The sequence below is a fragment of the Talpa occidentalis genome, unplaced genomic scaffold (genome assembly GCF_014898055.3).
Source record: "Talpa occidentalis isolate TD23 unplaced genomic scaffold, MPIMG_talOcc4v2.1 talOcc4.15, whole genome shotgun sequence".
Classification (NCBI taxonomy): Eukaryota; Metazoa; Chordata; class Mammalia; order Eulipotyphla; family Talpidae; genus Talpa; species Talpa occidentalis.
In genome coordinates, this window is record NW_023601543.1 from 32689106 (window position 1) to 32709028 (window position 19923).

The 19923-nt window shown below is 43.1% G+C and overlaps 1 protein-coding gene across 1 annotated transcript; it reads right to left on the bottom strand.

The window, feature by feature from the left end:
- Window positions 1–8295: 8295 nt before the first annotated feature.
- Window positions 8296–9585, bottom strand: LOC119245570 (protein ARMCX6-like). Its single transcript, XM_037511614.2, has one exon. It carries the CDS (start codon window positions 9583–9585, stop codon window positions 9031–9033), a length of 555 nt encoding a protein of 184 aa, XP_037367511.1. The 3' UTR covers window positions 8296–9030.
- Between the last annotated feature and the right edge of the window lie 10338 nt (window positions 9586–19923).

Sequence of the window (19923 nt, forward strand, 5' to 3'; positions counted from 1 at the left end):
ATTTACTTTGGCCCGTTTGAACATTAATAAATGTGATCCATGAAAAGATTTAAATACTGCATTTTCACTGGAGAATGCATTCTTCCTGCTCTGAAACCACCTTGTGACAAAACCCAGACTAACCTGCTGAGGATGAGACCATGTAGACCAGACATGAACTGTTCCACTGAGGACCCCTATAAAGAACTGCCAGATAAAACACAGGACTCCCCATTAAACTTGAATTTCACATGAACATAAGACATTTTTTAATATAAACATGTCTCAGATACTGCACGGGATGTACTTATACTAAAAAAAAATATTAATTATCTGGATTTCAAATTTGACTGGGTAGTTTCTATTTCTTTTTTGTTTGCTATAATAGGCTAACCTAGCCATAAGAAGACCAGCCTCCACCTGATCCATCAACTGACCCCAATATACAAGTGATTTCAGACAAGGCTAGCAGAAGAACCAACTAGACAAGTTCAGTGCAAATTTCTCATCCTCAAATTATTTAGTACATAAGATGATTGTTTTAAGTCTTTGTGTCCTAGAATGGTTTGTTACATATAAAAGTTGATTTATAACTTGCACCTAGCTGTACTACATCAGAAGACAGTAGATAAATATGCCCTGGCTACTTGGTTTGCAGAACCACTGCATCAAAAGGAGTTAAAATCAGAAAAATCAAGAACAGTTGCCTCTGGACTAAGCAGTGGCACTGAGTCCAGGGAAGAGCAGGAGAGGCAACAATTCATTTGCATCATAAACTCTATGTTGATTGTTTTGTTATCATGTGTATGCCTTGCTCTGATAAATACTAACATTTATAAAAATATGAATGAGGTGGAATCAGTGGGACTTTGTGACAACTTAGCACTATAAGATGAAGGAGAAGGAGTCAATACTGATTACATTCCTGGCAGATGCAGCTGGGTGGATGGTGGATGTGCTCACTGAGACAGGGAATAGAAGAGGAGGAGGAAAAGTTTTGGTGTAGGCCTGGGGTATGACAACTCCAATTTCAAATACATTCAGCATAATATATCTGTGAGATATGCAATGTAGTCATTGAAATAATCTTGAACTTCGGATATATAGACTTGTGAGTCAGTAACATATAGGTGATGATTGAAACCTTGGCAATAGATGATATTCCTGGAAAGAGAAGAGACTTGAAAACAAGACCTCAAGAAACAACAGGATAGGGACCTCCCTGGTGGTGCAAGGGGTTAAGTCTCAGCACCATGAAGCTATCTGCAGCCACTGCGGCATGAGCATGAGTTCGATCCGGCCAGGGAGCTACCCACATGGTGCAGCAGACCTCTCCTGGCTCACCCGCTGCTTCCCCCATCAGTGTATTTCAGTACATCTGCCTGTTCTGCTCCCCACTCTGTCTCTGGTGAATCCTCTCACCCTCCCGCACCTCTGGTCTACACCCCAGTTCTTGTATGCATAAATAAATAAAATAAACCTTAAAAAAAAAAGCAGGATATACCATGTGTAACATATTTGTCATTTCATGCATGCATCTCCATTTTAAAATTTTTTTAAAGTAACAATTAATTTTTAAAATTAACATTACAAATATTGACACATTTTAAAAACAAATGTCTTTCTGCAAAAATAATGTACTTCTCTTGAAAATATTTTAAAAATATATAGATAAGCACATATGTAGATAAAAATATATAGATAAGCACTACTGTCTGGAACCAAAATCGTAGCTTGAAAGCTAGAAAATCAAACTGAGTAGACACTGAGCACTAATTATGTGTGAGGCAGATGAAAATTCAATAGCAAAGAAAATAGGCACCATTCTTGTGTTCATAGAGCTTATCTGCGGGAATAAAGTCAAAGGAAACGAGAAATACAATGGAGTGTGATGAATGCTAAGAAAATTAATCATGAAAAGCCATTTCAACCAAAGATACAGTGAGATGTGATTTAAGCATCTTTTGTGTCACCCATTTTTCTCTAAAAAAAAGGCATAAGCTCACTTCCAGGACAGGAAGGGAATGTGATTTGTGTTCCTTTGCCCCCCGTGCCACTTGGTTAAGAAAGCTCAGAGAGGCTGGTGGAGAACATGGATCTGTTTGCCTTTCTGGACCTTACTGGAGTCTCCATCCAAACGAACCCCCATACTACCCTGGGCTCTAACTCCTTCACAGAGTGCATCTCCACAATTTGTAAATTAGTTTTATTCTTGGCGGTCTGCTCAGTTAATTTTTTTAGAAGCTCTTAAACTGTGACTCTACAGCCTCACATCAGCCACTAGACAATGCCAAATTTCAGAAAGAGGAGAGACATTATCTTTCTTTTTTTTATTGCGGGAAGATCACCTACATGAGGTCTACCCTCTTTAAAACACTGTGTACTTTTTTTTTTTAATCTTTTTTTTGGCCAGATTTCTATTTTCTCTTAATTTTTAAAAAATTTTTAATTGAGACAATATTTGGATCCCCCATAGGTGCCACCACCGTAGCACACACACCACCAAATCACCCATAGTCCACCACCATTGTCCATTGTGCTTCCTTCCTTTTTTGTTCTTGCCCATCCCCAAACTGTATACTTCTTAAAGATAAAAAAAACATGTGCAAGTTCACAGCAGGAGCCTCCATGGAGCAGGAGGTCTATAATAAGAAACATAGAGATTGTACTAAATAAAGAATCACAGAGACAGGTCATATTTGCAGGAAGCAATCTGTATCCAGGGTAGCAGTGGCAATGAATCTGCCTCTGAGCAACAGGGGAGAAAAGAGGTTGCACTTGTCATGGCCTCACAGCTCCCTCTCACCACTGACTCGAACCAATGAAAATTCTTTGTGTCAAGGAAGACTATCCTGGCCTTTGCCCTAGATGAACTTTTTGCAAACTAGTGGCTCAATAAAACCTGAATTTCCTCAAAGATGGGGAATTAAAATGGAACACAGAGGAGAACATAGATAATACACACACACCAAAAAAAAGGGGGGGGGAGAAAAGGCACCAGAAAAAATGGATGACAGATAAAGAAAATTCAACTGGAAAAGAGTAGATGAAGAGGGTTCCCAAACATTCCACCATGAATTAGAAAGTTTTAATTGTGGATATCATGAACCTGTTCAACAAGAATTCAAGAACAGGATAGTAAGACAAGAATACTGTGAAATATGAGCTGTCAGGCCTCAGGGAAAATGCAGAGAAATTTAACAATCACAGAAATGAAAGCAGAAGTGACAGAAGCACAAAGAAGAAAGAAACTAACAAAAGTCTAGCAATTAGTGTCAAAATCTCTGTAAATTTAGGACAAACACCGAAACAAATGTGGTGATTATGGCTACAGAACAAATGTAATGGCGGTAAACCCAGATGGAGTAGAAATAATATAATAAACAACTGGAAGAGGAAAGAAAAAGACGGTGAGAGGTAATGTAAATATGTTGATTTTTTAACATTTACTAGCTGAGATCAAAGCATATCACCAAAAGCAGACAACTCTGGCAATCAGGGTCTAAGCATACCAAGTAGTACAAAGATAGAGAGAAAGAAACATAATTCAATTAACTAAAACTGGGTGGAGGAAAGGAAGAATGGAAGAAAAAGAAAAATGTATAAACATTGAATCTTATAATATCAAGAAAAATGGAAGGGAACCCTTAATATGCACACATAGGGTCTGATTAACTAAGGCATATTTATGCAATAAAACACTATACAGCAATAAACTATAGTGCAATTTTTTTATGTGGTGATGTCAAAAGATTCTGTGTGAGAACATACATTAGATGTACATATATAGAATCTCTGGAGTAAGGCGTATGGAATTGATGGTGACATTGCCCCTGGTGGGGGAGAACTGGGTGGTGGTGATAGACAGGTGATGGAAATTTTTAAGGTATACCCTTATCTTTTTAACAAATAGGATGTTGCTTGTTTTTTTTTATATGTTAAATTTAAATTCACAATGAAATGTAAAGGATTTCTTGACTGTCTTTGCTCAACCTTGTGGATATCATGTTAAATAAGATGCTTCATGGAGCTTCTTAACTCCACATACATTTCTCTTTGTTCTAATCCCCAGAGGACTGAGAAAAACACATAGGAGCCAAGTGGCAAGGCAGAATAGGCAGAGAGAAGACTGGTGTGAGCAACACCCTATCACTTTCTTTACCTGAACACGCTCTCCCCTAGTTGAGACAGGTGAGACAGGCGCAAAATCCATCATACTACCCAATTTAAAGGCCTAGATATCTATTTACAAATCCACAACTGGTCCTTGTGAGATGCAAACATTTATCCAGAGGGGGGCTGTGTGACGGTTATTGGAAGTGCTTATTTGTGGTGTAAACTGGAACCTTCAAACTACCTTTCCTTCCTACAAAATCATCCCATATCCAGAGATATCCAAGGGCAAAGAACAAAAGAATGCTGATGGCGAGGCTAGATTTAATGGAGATGTTGCCAGGGCTTAAAGAAATAAGACTGAATAAACCAGAAGAACCAATTTGAACCACCCACTGCCAGAGGAGAGAGGGAAGAAGAAAATATAAAAGTAAAATGAAAGAAATGAAAGGGTCTCTGGGGAAAGTTCTAGGAAAAGAGGACATGTGCAATGATGGAGCTTAATACCTTGTCCTTTACCCCCTTCCATCCTCTTTAAGAGTAATAGAGAGAGGGCCTCCTCTGGTGGCTCAGCGGTTGAGCGCTGGGCTGCAAGGCTGCCCGCAGCGTCTGCAGGGCCAGTTCATTCCCTGGCCGCCAGCGAGGGTCCCACCAAAAAAAAAAAAAAAAAAAAAGAGTAATAGAGAGAGACACTTGAACCTTCCCCCCTTCCCCATTTCACTGCTGTTTTAGAAGCAGCAGAAATCACACACATGTCCAGTGTGTTTGCACTGGGGGTAAGGGCAGTGGATATAAATTAGCATAGCATTCTAGGAGACAGTGGAGAACATGCCATTCACAAAAGTAACAAACACTAACAAACCCGGAGGAATAATCCTAAAAGAAATGTGAAAGATCATTACCAAGAAGACATCAGGAAGTGACTAAAAGAATCTAAATCAATAAATGTGTCAAATTGGGAAAATTGTAAAGATGTCAACCTTTGCCAATTAATTATAAACAATACTATACTCAACTAAAATATTCTACATTAAATGATACTGTGTAATTATACATTTAGAGCAATCTATGTAAGGTACAATGTCTACATCAAGTCCAATGTATAGACACATAAACATACACATAAACAAGTAGGATAACAAAGGAGCTAATTCTAAAGAGGAAACTGTATAGAAGGAAATATAAGGAAAGTTTTAAAAATAACTTTGGGTTGTTAAAGACTTTGCTAAGTAAAATAAATATCTAAAAGTTCCACAAAAACAAAAAACAAAAAACAAACAAAAAAAAACAACGAAAGGGCCTCCCCTGGTGGTGCAGGCAGTTGAGTGCAGCACTGTGAAGCTGTCCACACCCTCTGCGGCGTGGGTTCGATTCCTGGCCCACCCTGCAAGAATCCCACACGGCACAGCAGACCTCTCCTGTCTCACCCACATTGTTCCCCTCAGCAGTGTATTTCAGTCAGTCTGCCTGTTCTGTTCCCCACTCTGTCTCTGGTGAATCTTCACACCCTTGCACACATCTGGCCTAAACCCTGGTTCTTACATGCATGAATAAATAAATCTTTAAAAAAAGTGGTAAATAATCCACCTTAAAAAACAAAACAAACAAACAAAAAAAAAAAAAACCAGGGCCTCTCCGGTGGCACAGCGGATTGAGCACAGTGCTGTGAAGCTGTCCGCAGCGGGTTTGATTCCCAGCCGGCAAGGAGATTCACACATGCCACCGCAGACCACTCCTGTCGTGCCTGCTGCTCCCCTCAGCAGTGTATTTCACTCGTCTGCCTGTTCTGCTCCCCATTCTGTCTCTGGTGGGGCCTCTCACCTTCCTACGCCTCTGGCCTGTACCCCAGCTCTTGTATAAAAATAAATTTAAAAAATCTTTAAAAAAGTTTTCTTTAAAAATAAAAATAAAAAAAAACCACAAAAACCAAAGACAACAAAGAACTTAAATTTCTGGTCAATCTATATTATAAAAAATTAATGGAAGGGCTGAAAAAACCATGGCAATGTAAGGGCTGAATATGTGAAAGGAGTCATTTTTCAAGATTGACTAGCGGCTATATAAGATGCCACCTAAGTTTATGAATGGAAAAGGATCACCACTTCACTGCTACAGATTCAGTAACTTTGTTGAGGAAAGAAACCAGTGTCCGAACACCTGGGTGCTAGAGTAGGCAGGGGAGGGCTCCTGTTCCCCAGGGGCAAGTAGGTGTCCTGGGCTGGCGCCTAGGCCAGAGCCCAGCTGACAACCATCAACACAACCCTGCCTGCCAACACACACACACACACACACACACACACACACACACACACTCAGCACCCTTGCCATAGGCCAGCCGGGGAAGTGAGCTGGGGGTCCTGAGTCACAGGTCCCTGGGAGAAAGGGGGGGCATCTCAGGAGGGACTTGAACACCAGCAAGTCCCAGAGGAGATATTTGCTTGGCTGGGGGCCCGAGGGTGCCAGAAGGTGCCACGCAGAAGCCTGAGGACAAGCGGGCAGTGGTGCGGGGTTAGCTGGCTGCCTATCCATTTGGGAAAGGGAGGCAAGTGGGATCAGCCCTCCCGAGTGCCAGTGTGGAGGGGAGCGAGAGTGTCAGGAGACAGATGGGGTGGGTGGGTAACAGACAAGGGGCTGTGTGCTCCCCTGAAGGACCTGGCTGGGCTGTGGGGCAGCTCAGCCCAGTCAATCAGTGGTCCCTAGAAGGGAGCCAGGAGCCAGCCCGCAGCTTGGCTGGGAGCTCTCAGCCAAGTGGTGCTGGGGCAGCTTAGAGTTGGCCTGGGTGACCCCCCCATGCCTGTCTGTGGGGGCACTTCAACAGAGGGACTGAGGTGGAAAGTGCTTGGAGGGTGGCACATAGGGTCCCCATGAAGATGGGGTGTTGGAGATCGGATGTACCAGCCGGGAGCGGGCTGCCTGCAACCTGGCCTGTGCTAATGTGGGAGCAAGGAGTTAAAGTCCAAAATCCCCACGAGGGGTGGCAGGCTAGGGAGGGCCCTGGGAGTCCACGTGGAAGCCAGTAGCTCCAGGCACAGACGCAGAGGCGAGCCCCAGACAAATGAGAAGCCAAAGCGGGGCCCTGGCTGGAGCTGGAGGGCATGTGTGGTGGCAGCCCCAGATTTGCACCAGACACCCCCGGGGCCAGGGTGGCCCAGTCACGCAGGGCAGCTGCTCACAGCACGTGGTGTGAAAGCTCGAGCTTTGACGACCTCCCCAGGGCCCCCTTCCAGGCAGGAGGACTCCCCAGAGTGGGTCCTGGAACTTGCCAGGTGCCCATGCCAGTCACTCTTCTGAAGCATGGGGCAGGCGCGCACCAGCAGGAAAGGTGTCCCTCTCCCTCCACTGCCCCGGCCCCAGCCCCAGGGAAAAGCGGTTAGCCCAAGGGACGCAGTCTTGTGGGCGGTGTTGACCAGGGCTTGAAGGAAGAGGCCCATTGCTGGACACCTGGAAAGCAGGCAGGGAGCCTGGCTGTGGGGACGCTGGGCCAAGGCTTCTGGGAGGGGCCTGTGTTGTGGGGGAGGGATGGTGAAATTGCCCAGATCCAGATCCAGGGCTGGTTCAGTGGACCCGGGATGGGCTGGCCTCTCTCATTGCACCAAGGGGTGGCAGCCAGGGCCTTGGACGAAGGGTGGAGGTGTGTCCGGGTGGACAGACCGGCCAAGGCCATGCCAAGGGCCCTCAGCCTCTGCCCTCCCACCCCACTGGGAGTGGATGGAGGATCCCAAGCTCCCTTTCCTGGATGTCTCTGAAGCTGCTGGGAGAGCGCAGAAAGGGGGTTCCTCCAGAGGAAACAGGGGCTGATCCTTCTCACCCTGCCCCAGTTTGGGCTTGGGATGCCAAGGAAGCGGTGCTGAAGGCAGGTGGAGTAGCTGCTTCCCAGGAGAGGGCACGTCGGCACTTTGGCCCTGGGCAAGTGGCAACCGGGATGGCACCATGGTGCACGTGCTCATGTGCACAGGTGGGTGTTGGTGGCCAGCAAGGATGTGCAGGCACGCCCAGGGACGCTGACCTTCTTCTCTGGGCTGGCCATCAAGGAGACACCTGCTCCCCGAGGGATTTCTGTGCAGTGGACTCTCAGTCTGTCAACCTTGCAGCGGAATTGCACCCTCCCGACTCCCACCCACCCTCACTGCCCTGCAGCAGCCCCGGCCTCCACCGCCTTCTTGCAGCTCATCCTGAACTCCACAGCCCACCCCCGGCCCACCTCCCGGGAGCGCTGAGCAGCAGGCCTTGTCAGGGCGCCCAGGTCCTGAGCATTCCTCATGTTCATCTCCCCTCCTCTCGGTGCAGGTGCGACGGCCAACTCAAGGACAGGAGCGCGCCTGGGTTATGCCAATCGAAACACACGACTTTATTGTTGCTACACACAGACGCAGGCTTGGGTGGGTGAGGCTGAGTGGGGACCACAGGCAGAAGGGGAGCGGCCTCATTTGATGAAGAGGTTCACCACCCGTGGGGTGGGCCGGGCCGGCCCGGGAGAAGGTGAGTGAGAGGAGTTCAGCCTGGGCAGAGACAAAGTACTGCAGGTCGGGCACAAGCTCCCACCTGGGTCTGGCCTCCACAAAGTGGCCCGGGTTCGACAGGGGCACCGGGTGCCCGGCCTCCCTGGTGACGCCCTGATAGGGAGTTCTCTGTGCTGGGCTGGCAGCTGAAAGGCTCCCTTCGCAGCCTCAGGGAGAAGGCTGCAGGGCAGTGACTTACAAAGCCCTTGGCCTGCACATGCCCCGCCCAAGCAGCCTCTCAGAGCTGGGGGGAACCCCGTGGCCAGGAAGGGGGGGGGGTCCTGCCTCCAGCAACTGTAGCTGCCACCCCAGGGTGCGGTGACTGGCTAAAGCCGGATCTTCAGGCACACCCACCGCAGAGTCTCTGGAGGAGAACACCAGCGGGGTTCACCAAGTGGGGCTGGGGTGCAGTCGGTCCCGTTCTGGGGGAGGCGGCCTCTTAAGAGACCAGGGTGTCTGGGAGCGGCTCTCTGTTTCCGGGCCTGACTAAGAGGGACATGAATGAGAGCAGCACCTGGGCACCCAGCAACTCCCCTGCCCAGCCCGGCTTTTCAAACAAACCCATCAAGGGTTTCCAAACCTGCGCCTCGGCACAGCCACTTCCCTGTGTTATCAGAGGAAACTTCAAGTCTGCAACGGGCTTGGCAAGCATGTCATTAATAACCGCCATGCCCATTAACAACTTTAATCCGGCCTGCTGCAGAAATGAGGTGCCGCAGAGTGACACAGTCTGCCGACACACTCCATGGATGGACATCTTAATCTGGCCCTGAACTTCAGCTCTCACGTTCCAGTTATCCGGGGTGCAGACCGCCTCCTCCTTAAGAGCAGGGTCGGGAGTGGGGATTGTGTTTCCAGCAGTGGAGAGTCTGGCCAAATGACTACTGATACTGCGGCTCAATGAACAACCCGCATGCTTGGGTTGAGCAAATGGCATTTTACCCTGAATGGAAGGACACTTGATAGTCCAAGAATACGAGTGACAGTTTTGCATTGTAAAATATCACCAGGAAAAGTCATCGATTTCTTTAGGCTATGGTGATTCTTATTTTTTGGGACCTTGTTCTTTTTCGGCTGCCCCGGGCACTTACTGCCCAAGATTGATGTACTCCCCACCCTGAGACTTTTTTTGTTCTTGTTTTTTTGTTCTTACACCAAAGACAGAGCCTTTACCTGTCTCCATGTCTGTCTGTAGTTCCCTATGCTTCGGGTCTTCTATGACATCCATGACAATTCACAGAAGTTTCTCACTCCGGAAACATTCATCTTGTTGTGATTTTCTGCGGAGGAGATTGTTAGATCTTCCTCTCTGCACACACGCTGCCTTAACTGTCATCTGTCGTGGACCTAAGAACAATGAAAATACATGGAGCTTTAATGGAATCTCTCCTGACAGACATCTCAACAGACAGAAGAGCAGGGTTTCTATTTCTTCATTTAAGATCTTAACATTCAGTTGTTTCTCCACTGGCATTTACCCCCCTTATCTAATCCCCAGGGATTCCTCAGAGGCATAGTGTTTGACTTTTCCAGTAGCAAAGTAAGAGGAAAAGGAACAAAGGCTGGGAAAGGGAGAAGCCGAGTTCTCTTCCTGACCTCGTATTCTGACTCCAACCTCCCTATCCCCACCCTTATCTCCAGGATATCACACTGTGGAGAGCAGTGTCCTTCCTCCCTTGCCTTGATTTATGTCTTCAGACAAACAAGAAAAGGTGAAGATTGGCAGTTGTACTGCCTGCCGCAGACGGAGAAATCTAGCTTTTAAATGTCCTCCGTTTAGGTATCAGACACACCCTCTACCTTGCCCTCCAGCCACTTGGATCTGGACCCAATTCCACAAATGCCCCCTTTTCCACTTCCCTGATCCCGGGTCACTCTCTTGACATCCCTCTGTCCCCTCAAATTCCCACTTTCATTCTCTACTCCTCATTTCTGCTCCATAGATATTGCAGCTTCTTCCCCAGAGCAAAAAAGGATTGCAATTCAACCATTCTTTTCTGAAGACCAGATAGGAGCGCCAAGACAGGTCCTGTTTTCACATTTGCTTCTACCACCCCCTTGTGACTGGTTCAGGCCCCACATTTCCTTGAAGGAATACTCGTGTCTCCGCCAAATATCCTGTAATTTTCTTCCTTTCCCTTTCCTTTGGGTTGTGTCGCCCCCTACATACGGAAGAGCAAGCCGACAGATGGATGTCAGTGAACATTTAGTGCTAGGCGGTGAGTCATAATTCCTACCTCTTACCAATTCAAGACTGGTCAAACAATTTTGACTTCTCACTCCTGCATCAGCTCTCCCTTTGACTTATACATCATTTAAAGAACTGACATTATCTGGTGGCTAGCATGGGGATATAGGGAAAACTGACTCCAAGCCTATCCTGACCCACCCACCTGCACACAACCAGAGCAGTTACATCCTTCTTCACTCAGCTACCATCAAGTCTGTCTGAGGTCAACAGGGAGCTGACAGCTGAACCCAACGGACCACTTCTCCACAGTTCTTAGTCACCTGAGATACATGTCATCAATGAGCCATGGTCCCCAAGTCCTCTCCCCACCAACAGTGCTACGAGAGTATACCTGCCTTCCTCCCTTCTCCCCAGCATACCAGACCTGTCACTTACTTTTTCTTTGCCAATACTAAACCCCCTCGCCCCCCAAAAAATGCACTTTCACTTCGCCTTTCTCTAATTTCCAGGGAAGGAATAGATCTTCTCTTCAAACAACCGTTTCTATTTCTTTGTTTTTTCCTGGAATACTGGACAATAGCCCATATCTTCATTGCCCCTCCTCTCAGCCACTAATATCCACCATCTTTTGTGAACCCATGAGAGGAGAAATTTCATGACATAAATCATGGAGAAAGATATTTAAGTATTTTTTGTCTCTGCTCATTTTTCTTGGAAATGCTGTTTTTTTTTAATGCGCATGCTTTTATATGTATAAGGAGTTTTATGCAGTGATGTTTACCAAAATGTCACCACTGTTTTTTTCTGAGAATGGGATTTACAGGAAAACACATTCTAACTGCAGTGCCAAATGTGAAGGTCAATGGGCTATGGACTTGAACATATCTGTATCCTGGGCAAGACCATCTGACTTTTCAGACACACCTCCTTCAAGCAGCTTTTACTTTGCTGAGTTCACTACACTCCAGGCTCTAAATCTTAAGTTTGTCTTTAAAAAATATGCACAACTGATGACCTTATGCACAACAGAAATTCATGCATGTGCTCATCAAAAGACATGTGTAAGAGTGGTCAGAGTAGGGCCTCCCCTGGTGGCGCAGCGGTTGAGCGTGGGGCTGCAAAGCTGCCCGCAGCCTCTGCACTGCTGGTTCGATCCCCGGCCACCGGCGAGGGTCCCACATGGTGCGCAGACCTCTCCTGCTGCTCCCCTCAGTAGTGTATTTTGTCAGTCTGCCTGTTCTGTTCTCCGCTCTGGCTCTGGTGAATTCTCTCACCCTCCCATGCTTCTGACTGTACCCAGTGCTTGTATAAATAAACAAACAAACAAACAAACAAATAAATAAATAAATAAATAAATAAATAAATAAATAAATCTTAAAAAAAAAAAGAGTGGTAAGAGTAGTCCTATTCATGATAGGCCCAAACTGAAAATACCCCATATACATCAACAGTAGAATGGATAAAAAACATACAGTATATTCATAAATGGAAATGAATATTATATATGCAATAGTATGGATTAATCTCACAGATGGTAGTAAAAAAACATACAAAATAACATATACTGTGTGAGTCTATTTACACACAATTAAAAAAAAACACAAAAACTAACCTAGGGTATTATAAGTCAGAACAGTGCTTACCCATGGGATGCATTATTGACTAGATGGGGACTTGGGGAGGAAGAGCTCCCAGTGTGCTTTTAATGTCTTGCTTCTTCCTCACTTTGTGAAAATTTATTGAGTTGAACACTTAAGTTTTGTACACTTTTATGTATACATAGTATTTTTCAACAAAAATTTATCAAAAGACCTCACTAGTGATTTAGGTAAATCGGAGATGAATAAGTTAAACCAATACTACTGATGATTGCAGGAGCTGGACAAAATACATATTTTTCTATCCCTGAAGGTACTAGAGGGCTAATAAGATAGCGATGGATACTGATTCAGAATAGGTGTAGTGGGTGTTGAGTTTAATTAGGGCCACTTATCCCAGTGGATCTCATACAGTCATTGAGAAGACTGTTGAAAGGCAATGCAGAATTTTGGACAGCCTCTGGAGACTAGGGAGATAGATATTTGAATTCAATTTTTTTTGAACAGATTTATTTATTTATGCATACAAGAACTGGGGGTACAGGCCAGAGGTGTGTGGGGGGGGGTGATAGGATTCACCAGAGACAGAGCAGGGAGCAGATCAGGCTGACTGACTGAAATGCACTGCTGAGGGGAGCAGCAGGTGAGACAGGAGAGGTCTGCTGCGCCATGTGGGTAGCTCCCTGGCCAGCCTGGGATCTAACGCATGCTGCAGAGGCTGTGGACAGCCTCACAGTGCTGCGCTTAACCCCTTGCACCACCAAGGAGGCCCTGAATTCAAATCTTGCCAAGAGGTGTACCGGGCGAACACCAATGTCTTTAAATTGTGGGCTTTGGGGTTCAGCTATAAGCTCCCTGTTGACCTCAGAGAGAGTAGATTGTAGCTGAATGAAGAAAGAAGAAAATGCTTTGGTTGTGTGCAGATGGGTGGGTCAGGGTAGCCTTGGAGGCAGAGTCAGCATCTCAGAGTAAGAATTAACAAGAGGTAGATGGGCTTTTACAAGGACTTCAGTTTACCTTTGAATGATCTCAATCACTGAAAAATGTATTAAAGTAATCCCAGAGTTAATGCCTTTAAGTGGCTAGCAAATAAAATTCTCTTTGGAAAGAAATAACATCAGCCTCAAATTATTGCTGAAGTTTTGCAAAATACAGTATCTGTCACACAACAGAAAGCAACCAAGTACACAAGAAGAGATAAAATTAAAAAGCCTGAGAAACAACAGATAATAGGAAAAGACCCATTGGGGGGCTCAGATACTAGAGTTATCAGATACAGATTGAAAATAAAGATGCTTATTACGCAAAAGAGATAAAGGACAATATATACAAGTTCTGCAGATAAATGGAAACTATAAAACAATTGAACAAATTCTAGAATTAAAGCTGGAATAATCTAAATTAAGAACAAAATGGACTGTTTTAACACAGATGAAGAGAACATTGTTGAACAGGAAGGTAAGCTGGCAGAAACTATCCAGAATGAATCCCAGAATCACAAAAGGATGAAAATACAATCATGCATTGCTTAACAATGTGGAGTGCATTCTGAGAAATGTGTCCTTAGGCGATTTCATTGTTGTGTGACTTCATAATGCAAATGTCATAGAGTGTAATTACACAAAGCTAGATGGTATATGGCCTATTACAGTCCTAGGCTATATGGTATAGCCTATTGGGACCACGGTCATACATATGGTCCATTGACCGAAGCGTTGTTAAGTGGAGCATAACCATATTAAGAGTGGGTAAGAGACAGAGAATACAGAAAGAAGGTTAACAGATGTGCACTAAAAATTCAGGAGGAGAGGAGAAAATGATTGAGGCAGAAGTAATATCTAAAGAAATAATGATTGAGAATTTTCTGAACTTTCCAAAACACCAAGCCCTTAAAGAAGCCCTTAAAACTTTATCAAAATTAAAAAAAAAAAAAATTCACCTATGTACATTAGAGTAAAACTGCTGAAAACCAAAGACAAAGAAAATATCTAAAAATCAGCCATGAAATAAAAATTTCAGATTATCTTCAAAGGAACAATAATTAGACTTTTCAATAGGAAAAATAGAAGCCAGACAATGGAAGACTATCTTTAAAGTGTTGTAAGAAAATTACTGTCAATTTAAATTTATATTGCCATAGACAATATCCTCCACCTCAAATAGCTGAAATAAAGGCATATATATTTTTACTTGCATAGGTGAAATAAAAGCATTCTCAGACAAAAATGAAACCATCACTAGCAAATTCATACTAGAAGAGATACTAAAAGTTGTTTCCCAGGCAGAATAAAAAGGCATTTTCCCACAAAACAGAAGGAAAAGATGTACAAGGGGAAGAGTAAATATGTGGGTCGATCTAAATAGTTTCTGACTGTATAAAACAATGGTTAAAAAGCCTTGAAATATTGAAATATATATAATTAAGTTGAAAATATGGAAAGTTGGAATATGTGACACTGCATATAAATTAAAATAAAGATAAATGTTAGTCCTGTGAGTTGTCTGGGAACAGGATAAGAGGACCAATACATAGCAGGCTTTGAAAAATCAAGAATGCATGCTGTAATTTATAGGATAACCACTAAACAATAGTAAATTGGTAAAAACTTTCAAGGAACAAAGGAATAACAAAAGAATTCAATAAACCCAAAAGAAGATAAGAGAGAAAAGGTATTGGAATATAGAGTAGGCCAGTCACAAAAGCAGCACTGAATATGCTAAGAGAGTAAACCCTAAAAGTATTAGAAATTACATTAAATTTAAACAGATTAATGCTTAAATTCAAACCCAAGAATGCCAGGTTAGATAAAAGTAATAAAACTCAGCTACACGCTGATCACAAAAGATACATTCAAAACTTGAATATCAAAAAAAATCGAAAGTGTAGGGATGGAAAACATACCATGATAACACTAACCAAAAGAAAGTTGCTAAAGGTATCATCAGATAAAATGGACTTTCAGTCAAAGGAGCGATCAAGGAAATAAGACGGGACACTCTATGAGAAAAAATACGAAAATCACCAGAAAGAGAAAATTCTAAATCTGTATGCATCTAACAACATAGCTTCAGAATATTTAAAGCAAAATTGAACAAAATTATAAGAAATAATAGTCAGGGCCCAATCATAGTGGAAGATTTTAACGTATCTCTTTTCATATAAGACAAAATAAGCAGGTAAGATATAGAAGATTTGAATATTATTAGCAAACCTGACCTAATTAGTTCAATCCCTGATTAGTAGGACACCACACTCAATAACTACAAAAGAAACATTCTTTAAAAAATGCATGGAATATGATAAAACTTAATCACACACTGGGCCATTAAAAAGTCTTAACAAATTGCAAAATATTAAACTCACACAGAATATGTTATCTAACCATGGGGCAACTAGCTAGAAATCAATTTTAAAATGCTAAAAATCCACCTTTTTAAAAATTAGAAAAGACGTTTCCAAATAACCCATGGGTTAAAGAACAAGTCATAACTAAAATTGCAGAACATTTTGCATGGCATGGTAATGAGAACATTGTGTATCCAAGTTACAGGGAATAGTCTGCTTCTGGCTATGATGACCTACTAAAAGAAAACCAATTCTCCCACTGAGAAGGACAAGAAAAGCTGAAAAATAGTACAGATTAAATTATCTAAAGACATTGGAGAGCTACCAAAACAGCTAGGATTTGAGGTAGCAAAATCCTGGAGAAAAGGGAAACAATGAGGTGAAACTGACATTTGACACCAATTTTCCCCTTGAGGCATTTGCTAATTGATTATTAACATGGGTGGAAAGGCTGAAAGAGAAGCTGCTAAGAGGTAGGAAACCTGAGTAGACATTTCAGCAATATCACAGAGCTAAAGATTAAAAATCTAGAATTCAGAGCTACTCAGTCAGGATTTGATGGGCGAAGATCCTGGAGAAAAGGAAATTACAAAGAAATGAGATGGGCAGACTGAATGAATTTTCTCCTTGAGGCATTCACCAATTCTTTTTTTTAATAATAATAACAATAATTTTTCTTCTAATTGTGGTAATATTAGGATTCGCTCCATTAGTTGCAGCCACTGTAGGGTGCCTGCAGCAAAATCACCTATAGTCCAAGCTAGAAGCAAAGAATGCAAGTAGGAAGAGGTTATTAAGAGGCTAGGGAAATAAACAAAGCTGTTGGCAGCTTCATAGTGCAAGGAAGATAATAATTGGAATTTGGGGATTTCCAGAGTTGGGGGGCCTGATAAATTCCCAGGGCCATCAGTTGAACCCTTAAAGAATTGTACCCCAGCAGTAAAGGTTGAAGTGGAAAAAGAATAGGCATGACAAGCTACAAATACAACCACGAATTAGTTCAGTTCTTGATTGGCTTAACCTCATTTCTACTGCCTTCCCAAAGCTACAGAAAATCCTCTACAAATCAGAAGATATCATCTATATTTCTAGAAATATTCATAATATTCAGCATTCAAACAAAAGCACACCGAGAGACATGCCAAATGGAAATGTTCTTAAAGGAGAAAGAGAAACCAGGACAAAAAGAAATAGACAATAGAAACAACCTGTTGGAGATTAAGCTATTAGAAGTATCAGGGATAGACTTTAAAATAATGTGACTAACTCAGTCACTTAAAAAAAAAAAAAAAGATGACATCTTGCTATTTGTGGCAACATGCATGGAACCGAAGGTGCTTGTGTTAAGCAAAGTAAGACTGAAAGGGAAAGACAAATATCAGAAGATTTTCACTCATATGTGGAATATAAAGAAACAAAATAAGGGAGTAGATTAAAGCCAAACCAACTGAGGCTACCAGGTGGAGAAGGATGGTGGGAGCGAAGGGTGGGGGGGATGCAGTGGACTGTGGTGAAGGGTTACTGATACTTTGGTGGTGGACAGAGTCTGGCAACATACCTTTAGAAAGGTGTTGAGGGCCTCCTCGGTGGCGCAGAGGTTGAGCGCTGGGTTGCGAAGCTGCCCGCAGCCTCTGCAGCGCCGGTTCGATCCCCGGCCACCGGGCGAGGGTCCCACATGGCACACAGATCTCTTCTGACGCCTGCTGCTCCCCTCAGCAGTGTACTTTGTCAGTCTGCCTGTTCTGTTCTCCGCTCTGGCTCTGGTGAATTCTCTCACCCTCCCATGCTTCTGACTGTACCCAGTGCTTGTATAAATAAATAAATACTCTTTTAAAAAAACAAAAAACAATAAAAAGGTGTTGAACCTGTGCTCCTAAAACATACACAGTGTTGTAAATCAACTTTACCTCCATTATAAAAAAGAATATAAAAAGGTCATGAAAAAAATTAAATGTTAAACCTCAGAAAAAAAATACAATAACGTGATTAATGTATTTAAAAAAACAGAAGACAAGACAGACAATTTTGCCCCCAAAATGAAATGTCAATGGGGGGAAAGGAAAGCAAACACAAATTCTGAAACTAAAAAATATAACGGTGACTTTCAGTTTTTGCTCCCATGTATAAAAAGCTTGGAAATCTTTGCTGTTCTCCTCCCAGTAAGAAATATGTGGAACAAATGGAAAATCAACAAGTTTTCTAAGATCTATTAGTAAACTGAGGCCACAGGGTAAACCCAACATGAATGCCTAGCGGGGAAGACACTAAGCTCATTAAGTCACAAGGGGAAAGACAGATACTGGATTATTTCATTCATATGTGGAATATAGAAAAACACAACAAAGGAACAGACAAAACTAAACCAGTAATAAATCCTAGAAATCTGACTGCGGAATTGAGGCTACCAGAGGGGCAGGGTGGGGGCAGGGAGGGAAGGGAAGAGGGGCCAAATGAACCATGGTGGAAGGTTATGGGTGCTTTGGTAGTGGGTGTGGTGTGATAGCAGGCATCTGAAGAGGTGTGAACCTTTACCCTTAAATCATATACAGTGTTGTAAACCGATGTAACCTCAAAAAAATACAATTAAAAAATAAATTTCATGTGAATTGTAAATCTAGAATTGAAAGACTAATAAGCCTTCTAAAAAACAATGCAGTGTTTATGAAGTTTCTTTCAAAATAACAAAATAAAGTGAAGGAAAATATTGATCAATTTTTGTACCAAGGTACTATTATGTAAGGAAAAAAATCAACCCACACAATCATAATATCAAAACTTCAAGATGGCATAAAAAGAAAACCAGAGGTTAATTCCACCAATGAATGCTCATGCAAAAATTCTTCACATAATAATAATGGAATCCAGGGCCTCCCCGGTGGCACAGTGGTTGAGCACTGGGTTGCAAAGCTGCCCACAGCCTCTGCAGCGCCGGTTCAATCCCCGGCTGCTCCCCGGCCACCGGAGGAGGGTCCCACATGGCGCGCAGACCTCTCCTGCCGCCCGCTGCTCCCCTCAACAGTGTACTTCGGTCCTTCTGCCTGTTCTGCTCCCTGCTCTGGCTCTGGTGAATTCTCTCACCCTCCCGCGCTTCTGACTGTAGCCAGTGCTTATATATAAAAAAAAAAACCCACAAAAAAATATAAAAAAATAATAATAATGGAAACCAGAAAGAAAGCAAATAATACAGCATGAAGAAGCAACTCTTGCAACAAGAATTCAAACAGTTGCTTTTGTCGCAATGTCCTTACACTTATTTCATTTTATCCTTATATTGTTTTCTTTATGTTTACTCAAGATCTTGTTTAAAAAGTTATATCTGAGTCTTAGATAAGCTATTACTTTCACTTTGCAGGTGCTGGCAAAGATGTATTGATTCTGCTCATATCTTGAAGATATAAGAGCATGTTTTGTGTTTCCAGGACAAGACTGTCCTGTCCTTGGCTGGAAGACATGGATGGCAATACATAACTTAGAGAACAGGATTAAGAAGCAGATTTGAAAGTGCGCTAATGCACTGGTCAGCTCACTCATTGTCATGAATCCTGAGAGAGAAGGTATTATGAGCACTTCAATTGCTGACCCAGAATTTTCAGTCCTGACCACATTTTACAAATTGCAGCACTTTCATAGCCCCAATGTATGCTACCCCTAGGGTACTTTAGGTTCCTTCATGATGGACTCAAAACACAAGTATTGGTATCACAACCTTTAGTGTCTCAATTTATGTGCCATCTAGACCCACTTGACCCACCCTCCCATCTCTCCTCTGGGCCCTGCCTTCTGCTTGATTTCCTGGCCAGAGGACATGCAGTGATGGCCCATGCTGTTTCTGCCACTGCTGTTCAAGCCACAGCTGGGGGAGAAACCTAGCATAATATCACCTGACAAGGGGAGACTATTGCAGCTACAAACAAGCCAGACTAGATTCATGAGAGTACAGTGGAACTAATGCCCCATACAGAGGCCTCTGAGCAATAGGGACTGACTCCTCAGGTGAGTTGGCAGGCAAACACTTCTCATTGCTTTCATAGACTGTCCTTACTACACCCGAGGAGAGATATCAAATACTGTACAAAAAAAATAGCAATATCAAAAAATTTTTAAATCAATAAAAGGAATAAATAAATAAATAAATAAATAAAGACTGTCCTTAGATGCAGTCATTTTATATGCCCTTACAGAAGACATCACGTGATA